This window comes from Cetorhinus maximus, chromosome 23 (genome assembly GCF_964194155.1).
Source record: "Cetorhinus maximus chromosome 23, sCetMax3.hap1.1, whole genome shotgun sequence".
In the NCBI taxonomy this organism is placed as follows: domain Eukaryota; kingdom Metazoa; phylum Chordata; class Chondrichthyes; order Lamniformes; family Cetorhinidae; genus Cetorhinus; species Cetorhinus maximus.
Window position 1 is genome coordinate 45,318,495 of NC_135901.1, and position 9,542 is coordinate 45,328,036.

At 45.1% G+C, this 9,542-nt stretch overlaps 1 protein-coding gene across 1 annotated transcript; it reads left to right on the plus strand.

Moving 5' to 3' along the window:
* The first annotated feature begins 1,178 nt into the window (after window positions 1–1,178).
* Window positions 1,179–9,235, plus strand: LOC144698285 (uncharacterized). The gene is made up of 4 exons (XM_078570256.1): window positions 1,179–1,365; window positions 3,300–3,351; window positions 4,979–5,075; window positions 8,155–9,235. The coding sequence occupies exon 4, from the start codon at window positions 8,264–8,266 to the stop codon at window positions 8,798–8,800; it is 537 nt and encodes a 178-aa protein (XP_078426382.1). The 5' UTR covers window positions 1,179–1,365; window positions 3,300–3,351; window positions 4,979–5,075; window positions 8,155–8,263; the 3' UTR covers window positions 8,801–9,235.
* The last annotated feature ends 307 nt before the right edge of the window (window positions 9,236–9,542 follow it).

Consider the following 9,542-nt stretch of genomic DNA (forward strand, 5'->3'; position numbering starts at 1 on the left):
TCTGCCATTTTAATTTCAGATTCACAGCACCCGCTTTTTGATAACTGTAGATTGTTGAGAATGTGGAACTCATTATCTGAAGGGTTTGCGATCCCCGTGTGAGCTGGAAACTTATGGGTAAAATCACACTGTGAAATGATCGTTCACAAGCTGAGTTGTTACATTCTTACTGATGACAGAATTTAAATGTTTTGTGTATGGAATGAAAAATCACTTGTTCACACGGCCTCCTGAGATTCCAGTGAGTTCACATTTAACGAGGGATTTGTTCTGCTGTTAATTACACCTGGCACAGAACTATGGCGGAAGACCAGTGCACTTTATTAAGTCAATTGATATCAAAAAACATTGTTATAGCTTGGCCCTGTGGCTCCAATCGTCACTGGATCACAAATAATAATTTCCTATTCAGAAATAAGGACTTTCAATGGCAGCGGGGCTACCCAGCATTCAAAGGGGAACAGAATGTGTCCTATCCTCACAACAGGAGCTCCCGGCACATGCGCATTACGGTGTGTGCTGGGGCATGCGCATTGCGATATGTTTCACGAGCATGCGCAGTACTGGTCTGTGACTGAAGCTGCTCAGAGCGGGTGAGAGAATGTCGAGTGGAGCAAACTAACAGAGTTAGTGGGTGTGTGAGGAGGAATGGAGCCAGCGGAATGGGCAGGGAGGCTTCATAAAGACACAGTGCAGGCCTGAGAGCCCAAATAACAAGGTACCGATTTTGTGTTTGCAGAGAACGGACCGAAAAATTCTGGATTTCTCCCTTCGCCAGACTCGGGGTAACGGCCGCCATCTTTATAGGGGGCAATGTGCAGCAGGGCGCATGCGCGGTCATCCTGGTCTAGATGGCAGGAGGAGAGAATGTTGTGAATTTCTATCCTGGACTGACAGGGATGGATTTTGGAAACTCCTTTTACAGGGGGTCAGATGGGGAGGATTTACAGACTGGAATGTCAAGACCAACATCACATTTAGATATGACAGAGTCACTCGATTCATCAGGACCTGGATCCTCCTTTTCTAATGCTCTGTATATACCGTTTCCCAAATATGTCACTGTCAGTCCAGGATAGAAATTCAGGACCTGGATATTATCGGCCTCTGAGTGTAATCATTGAGTTCCAGGTTATTACCACCCACTGTGTAAAATTTCTTCCTCATTCCTCCTACAGATCTTGCTCAAAATCTTTAATCTGTGTCCTGTAATCATTTTACAATCAGTTAATTGGAACAGCTTTTCGTTAACTATCGTTATCATTAGGGACCAAGAGGGCAACCTATGGGTGGAGCCAGAGGACATTGCTAGAGTGTTGAACGAATACTTCACATCTGTCTTCGCCCAAGAGAATGAGGATGAAGGTATGGAACTCAGGGAGAGAGACTGTGAGGTTCTTGAGCAAATTGATATAGGGAGTGACAAGGTATTGGAGGTGTTGGCAGGCTCAAAAGTGGACAAATCTCTAGGTCCGGATGATTTGTATCCCAGACAATGGAGGAGATCACAGAGGCTCTGACCCAAAATTTTAATTCCCCTCTGGGGGAGGTGCCAGAGGACTGGAGAACAGTTAATGTGGTTCCGCTATTTAACAAGGGTTGTAGAGATAAGCCAGGGAACTACAGTCCAGTGAGTCACACGTCAGTGGCAGGGAAAATATTGGAGAAAATTCTGGAGGAGAGACTCTATCTCCACTTGGAGAGGCAAGGTTTGATCAGGGAAAGTCAGCATAGCTTTGTCAGAGGGAGGTCATGCCTAACAAATTTGTTTGAATTTTTTGAGGAGATGACCAGGTGTGTAGACGAGGATAGTGAGGTTGATGTAGTTTATATGTATTTCAGAAAAGCCTTTGACAAGGTCCCACATGGGAGACTTATAAAGAAGGCAAATGAACATGGGAGACAGGGTAATTTGATAAGTTGGATTCAAAATTGGCTTAGTTGTAGGAGACAGAGGGTGATGACAGAAGGCTGCTTTAGTGGCTGGAAGCCAGTGGCGTACCACAGGGATGTGTGCTTGGTCTCCTATTATATATATAAACGACATGTGGGGAGTAGGATTAGTAAGTTTGCGGATGACACAAAGATTGATCGGTGGTTAACTGAGGTTGAGTGTCTTGGGCTACAGGAAGATAAGTGGCAGATGGAATTTAACCCTGAAAAGTGTGAGGCAATACACTTTTGAAGGAGTAATTTGACAAGGAAGTATTCAATGAATTGCATGACAGCAAGAAGTTCTGAGGAACAAAGGGACCTTGGTGTATGTGTCCATAGATCTCTGAAGGCGGAGGGACATCTTAGTGGGGCGGTGAAAAAGGCATATGAGACACTTGCCTTCATCAATCGAGGCATAGAATAAAAAAGTTGGGAGGTTATGTTGGAGTTGTATAGAACCTTGGTGAGGCCACAGCTGGAGTACTGTGTGCATTTCTGGTCACCACATTATAGGAAGGATGTGATTGCACTGGAGGGAGTGCAGAGGAGATTCACCAGGATGTTGCCTGGGATGAAACATTTAAGTTATGAAGAGAGGTCGGATAGACTTGGGTTGTTTTCGTTGGAGCAGAGAAGACTGAGGGGCGACCTGATTGAGGTGTACAAGATTATGAGGGGCATGGACAGGTGGATAGGGAGCAGCTGTTCCCCTTAGTTGAAGGGTCAGTCACGAGGGGACACAAGTTCAAGGTGAGGGGCAGGAGGTTTGGGGGGATGTGAGGAAAAGCTTTTTTACCCAGAGGGTTGTGACGGTCTGAAATGCATTGCCTGAGAGGGTGGTGGAAGCAGGCTGCCTCACATCCTTTTGAAAAGTACCTGGATGAGCACTTGACACGTCATAACATTCAAGGCTATGGGCCAAGTGCTGGTAAATGGGATTAGGTAGGTAGGTCAGGTGTTTCTCACGTGTTGGTGCAGACTCGATGGGCCAAAGGGCCTCTTCTGCACTGTGTGATCTACCTTATCTAAACCTATCATAATCTTGTACACCTTTATTAAATTTCCCTCAATCTCCTTTGCTTGAAGGAGAACAAAACCTTCTAGCTCATATCCCACTTCCCTCGACCCATTCTGATAAATCTCCTCTGCCCCCTCTCAAGGACACTCACATCCTTCATAATGTGTGGTGATCACTAGTTTGCACAGATGCAGATGTTCTGTGTCTCTGACATCATCACACATCGACAATTACACTGTGACATCATCACACATCGACAATTACACGGTGACATCATCCCGCTCCCCGGGTATTTCCTCAACTGGGAGATTTTTCACTAACTCCAGTGCTTCTGATATCTTTCCAGTTGCAGGCTCCAGCAGGAGAGTTTAAAGTTCAACCTTGAAATTGTTTCACAGGTGAGTATTTTTGACTATTCATCTACAATTTAAAGATTTTGGTTTTATGCTCTGTTGTCTATGCTCTGTTATCTATGCAAAGTTCCATGGCTCTGAGGTTGGTGTGAATGCCTTCTCAGTTACATTGTTAAGGTTTGTTAATGTCAATGAGATTGTTAAGGTAAACAGGTGATGGGTATTTGAACACAATGAAGTAGGGGATAGCTGGGACACTGGGTGTGGGTGAGCAGTGTTGACAGTGAACCAAGTCAACAAACTTTCTCAGCAAGAAAAGGCCCTGTGTCTTAGTTTTGACCTCACCAATTGGTGTGGATCCTGTTAATGGCTGGTGTGGCTTCTTTCCTGTGGATCTGAATCCAATGTCCATTGTTATGATTCTTGGCCAGACACATATGCGATCTGGTGAGGGATCAATAACATTTTGTTTAAAGTAGATGAAGGTTGAGATTTAAGACACCTACTTTTGGAATAAGGCCACAAGTTTCCATGGGTTTTGAACAACAATAAAACAAAATTTACTGTACAAGTTCAGAAAGATAAAACAATTTACAATATGTATCTGATACTCAAACATTCAAGGTAAGTATGAGGTACATGTGAATTAACAGATGAACTGTGATGAGACACACCACATTACAGAGTAAATGACAGATGCAACCAAAAGAGATTCCATGGATTTCACAACAATCCACCCAGACATTAATCCCACATTGAGTCAACCAATCTCACTGAAACTTAGTCTTTCTCAAGAGGGTTTCCAATCTCCAGCTTCGAACATCTCACCTGGAATTCTCTCCAAAAGTCACTCCCACTCAGATGGCTTTAACAATGGCCCACCTCACAGAGTTTCAGTCTCGCTTTCCAAGATTCCTTCTCCCTGGATTCCCAAGTACAATCAAACACTAGCTTGCACTAGCTGAGACTTATGGCCATGCCAAGCAGAACACCATTGCTCCAAAGGGGTACCTTTGCTTCAACAGCCCTCTTTAGTTAAAGTCTGCTCCCTGCAGCCTTTTCTCTAAATTTTTAACTCATCTTAACTGGGACCTCTACCTGTACCTGTGGCACCTATTGCCTGGCAACTCCTGGAAATAACTGCCTCAAGAAGAGCTGTTCACTGACCCTAGAACTGATCTGGTGACCTATCAAAATACTCCCAGAGGATCCCACCCTTGTTACTAGACAGGAACCAATGTAACAAGCATTGGAACATCCTGTACCTTAAATGTTACAATCTCCACAGGTTGCTAATTTAGCAGGGACCCAGGATGAATTGAATTTATAACACAATCCGTTGCTCTGTTTCAGCTGTCTTCTCTGCTATTGTCCAATTCCTCTGCCTCTAATACTGGGTGTATTTTAGGTACGTTTAGTATTTAATTGTTACTTTTGCTGACTGTGTCTCAATGAGGTTACCTCCGCTGCCCATCCCCTGACCATGTGCTGCTGTCTTCCCAGCTTTATCTTCCCACAGTACCTTTCGTAGTCAGGAATTGTTTTTCCTGCACTATAGTCCATTTCTCTTCCGCCTCTGAGCTTATGTTGACCATCAAATTCTGCAACATTTTTAGTCCCTTTAATTTGTTCTGCACACCCTGAAATGTTTATTCTGTTTCCCTCTCCACAGATTTTGCCAATCCCCAGTTGCCTGTGGGGAAGATGATGTTTGACCTTCTTGAACCGCTGCAGTCCGTGAGGTGAAGATGCTCCTACAATGCTGTTAGGTAAGGAGATATTCACCCAGTGATGATGAAAGAACAGTGATACATGTCCAAATCAACAACAATCATTTTTGTTTCATCACACTTTTAATGTGATATAATGTACCAAGACATTTCACAGGCATGTCACAAAGTAACATTTGACACTGAGCCACATGAGGAGATATTAGGGCAGGTGACCTAAAGCTTGGTCAAAGAGGTCACTCTTAAAGGGAATCTTCTTAATTCTTCCAAGGGATGTGGGCTTCGCTGGCTGGGCCAACATTTACTGACCATCCCTAATTGCCCTTGAGAAGGTGGTGGTGAGCTGCCTTCTTGAACCGCTGGAGTTCACATGGTGTAGGTACACCCATAGCGCTGTTAGGGAAGGAATCCCAGCATTTTGACCCAATGACAGTGAAGGAACAGCCGATATATTTCCAAGTCAGGATGGCGAGTGGCTTGGAGGGGAGCTTCCAGGTGATGGTGTTCCCATGTGTCTGCTGCCCTTGTCCTTCTAGATGGTAGTGGTCGTAGGTTTGTAAGACACTCTCTAAGGACCTAGAGTTCCTACATTGCATCTTGTAGATGGTACACACTGCTGTTACAGTGCATCGGTGGTGGAGGGACTGAATGTTTGTGGATGTGGTGCCAATCAAGTGGGCTGCTTTGTCCTGGACAGTGTCAAGCTTCGTGAGTGTTGTTGGAGCTGTACTCATCCAGGCAAGTGGAGAGTATTCCATCACACTCCTGACTTGTAGATGGTGGAAAGGTTTTGGGGAGTCAGGAGGTGCGTTACTCACCACAGGATTCCTAGCCTCTGACCTGGTCTTGTAGCCACAGTATTTATATGGCTGGTCCAGTTGAGTTTCAGGTCAATGGTAACCCCCAGGATGTTGATAGTGGGGGATTCAGCGATGGTAATGCCATTGAATGTCAAGGGACGATAGTTAGATTCTCTATTGTTGGAGATGGTCATAGCCTGGCACTTGTGTGGGGTGAATGTTACTTGCCACTTGTCAGCCCAAGCCTGGATGTCACCCAGATCTTGCTGCATTTGAAGATAGAGTTATTCAGGATCTGAGGAGTCATGAATGGTGCTGAAAATTGTGCAATGATCAGAAAATGCCCCCACTTCTGACCTTATAATGGAAGGAAGGTCATTGATAAAGCAGCTGAAGATGGTTGGGCTGAAGACACTACCCGGAGGAACTCCTGCAGTGATATCCTGGAACTGAGATTACTGACCTCCAACAACCACAACCATCTTCCTTTGTGCTAGGTATGACTCCAACCAGCGGAGAAGTTTCCCCCCGATTCCTACCAACTCCAGTTTTGCTAGTGCCCCCTGATGCCACACTCGATCATATGCAGCATTGATGTCAAGGGCAGTCACTCTCACCTCACCTCAGGAGTTCAACTCTTTTGTGCATGCTTGAACCAAGGCTGCAATGAAGTCAGGAGTTGAGTGACCCTGGCGGAACCCAAACTGGGCATCAGTGAGCAGGTTATTGCTAAGCAAGTGCCGCTTGATAGCACTGTTACTGACCCCTTCCATTGCTTTACTGATAATGGAGAATAGGCTGATGCGGCGGTAATTGGCCGGGTTGGATTTGTCTTGCTTTTTGTGTACAGGTCATACCTGTGCAATTTTCCACTTGCCGGGTAGATGCCAGTGTTGTAGCTGTACTGGTACAGCTTGGCCAGGGGTGCTGAAGGTTCCGGAGCACAAGTTTTCAGTACTATTGGCCGAATATTGTCAGGGCCCATAGGCTTTGCAGTGTCTAGTGTCTTCAGCCGTTTCTTGATATCACGTGGAGTGAATGGAATTAGCTGAGGACTGGCATCTGTGATTCCGGGGACGGGGACTTCCGAAGGTAGAGAGGTTTAGGAAGGAAATTTGAGAGCTTGGGACCTTGGAAACTGACAAATGGCTGCCAGTGGTGGAGTGATTAAAATCAGGAATGCTCAGGAGGCTGGAATCAGAGGAGTACAGATATCTCAGAGGGTTGTGATACTGATGGAGATTTTTGAGTTCGGGAGCGGCCATGGAAAAATGTGAAAGTGAGGATAAGAAATTGAACATTTTGGTGTTTCTTAACCTGGAAACTTTGTAGGTCGGTGAGCACAGGGGTGATGGGTGAACAAGACATGGTGCGAGTAAGCACACGGGCAGCAGAGTTTTGGATGACCTCAAGATTACAGGGAGGTTGAATGTGGGAGGCCGGCCGGGAGTGCGTTAGGATAGTTAAGTCCAGAGGTAACAAAGGGATGGATGAGAGTTTCAGCAGCAGATGAGCTGAGACTGGGCTGGAGTCGAGCGATGTTACTGAGATGGAAATAGGCGGTCTTGGTGATGATGTGGATATGTGGTTGGAAGCTCATCTTGGGGTGAAATATTTCACCATGGTTGTGAACAGTCTGGTTCAGTCTCAGACAGTTGCCAGGGAGAGGGATGGAGTCGGTGATCAGGGAGTGGAGTTTGTCGTGGGGGCTGAAGACAATGGCTTCAGTCTTCTCAATATTTAAATGGAGGAAATTTTTGTACATCCAGCACTGGATGTCAGACAAGTCAGGTGGGTGTGTGACTTTTAGGGGAACTTCGAGGTGATGATGTTCACATACACCTGTTGCTACCCTGGTCCTTCTGGGTGGTGGAGGTTGAGGGTTTGGGAGGTTCTGTCCAAGTTCTGGTTGAGTTGTAGAATTATAAATCCCCTCTGCTTCACCAATTCCAAAGAAGTGTAATACAGTCTCGAAACTTTAACTCTGTTTCTCTCTCCACAGATGCTGCCAGATCTGAAGAGATTTTCCAGCACTTTGTTTTTATCCCTCTCCTTCACCCCCTGCCTTTCCCTCTCTCTCTCTCTCACCCACTCCCATCTTTCTCTCTCTCTCCTCCAATTGAGGCCAGAGTCTTGTGTAGGCCCAGACCGGGTGGCAGGTTGGGTTTTTATGACAATCCAGCAGTTTTCATGGTCACTTTTTCCTAGTGCCGGCCCCACAAATTCCCAGACTCATTCAGCTCAATTTCATAACCTGCCTTTGTGTTTTTGTGGGTTCTCTCTCACTCCCTTTTTTCTGTTTTAAATCAATTTCACAGGGTATTAGAAGGGGAGGATTTGCAGTCGGGAAACTGAAACTAAACATCACATCAGGATCTGTCAGAATTTCCCAGTCTATCGTAAGCTGAAGATCATCAAATTTCGAACATGGAAGGAAAAAGCACTGTTCACACTGGGGAGAAGGTGTGGAAATGTGGGGATTGTAGGAAGGAATTTAACTACCCGTCTCAGCTGGAAACTCATCGGCGCACTCACACTGGAGAGAGACCATTCACCTGTGCCATGTGTGGGAAGGGATTCACTCATGCATCCAGCCTGCTGACACACCAGCGAGTTCACACAGGGGAGAGACCATTCACCTGCTCCCAGTGTGGGAAGAGATTCACTCAGGCATCCAACCTGCTGATGCACCAGCGAGTTCACACTGGGGAGAGACCATTCATCTGCTCTGCATGCGGGAAGGGATTCATTCAGGCATCCAACCTTCTGATGCACCAACGAGTTCACACTGGGGAGAGACTGTCCACCTGCTCCGTGTGTGGAAAGGGAGTCACTCGATCATCCAACCTGCTGAGACACCAGCGAGTTCACACTAGGGAGAGACCGTTCACCTGCTCTGAGTGTGGGAAGGGATTCACTACCTCATCCCACGTGTTGAGACATCAACGAGTTCATGAGACATGACAGTGATTGGATTTTGCTGTTAATCACATCCAAGACTGAACCATGTTCATTGAGATCTGTTTCTGCTGATGTTTATAAACTCCAGATAAAATTCAAATAAAACAGCTTTGTGTTAAACACAAAGTGCTGAGTCTATTAATCCAGCGCTTCCCAAACCTTTCCCAGTGAGACCCCATTTTAATGTCTCAGACTTGGTGTGACCCTAGAGTGAAAATCTGGGGATTACAGGAGATGTTGAGCGGGAAAGAGGCTTCAGGCAAAGTTTGGACAATTGTTATTCTGCAGAAAGTACTTCAAGCAGCTAAATATTTGCAATTGCTCAATGAAAAATTAGCAGATTGTAAAGTCTACATTGTAAATTGGACTCATGTATAATTAACTCAATAATTCTCTTAACTCTCCATAATTCCTCACTAAATAAAATCTTGAAGTTCCAATTCTGCGTGTGCAGGATATTTCATATAAATGACTTTCAATTACATACAGATACAGCTTTCTTCATAATCACTACAATAGGGTTTTAGTTATATACAACAGAAGCTATTAGCGTGATATACAGTCAGAAAGGTGCTTTCTCCTCCACAAATATTTAATGGCTCATAAAACTTTTAGTAATCCTAAAAATATACTTTTCAAAATGGTGAATGTACATCCCTCAAATTCAGACTGATCCTCCTTTCGTCTGCTGAAATGACAGAAGAGGTAGAAAGCTTTTTTGCATCTATCTTAATCCCCAGGATAT

Coding starts and splice junctions, on each gene's coding strand:
- LOC144698285 (XM_078570256.1), top strand. CDS start 8,264: ATGGAAGGAAAAAGCACTGTTCACACTGGGGAGAAGGTGTGGAAATGT.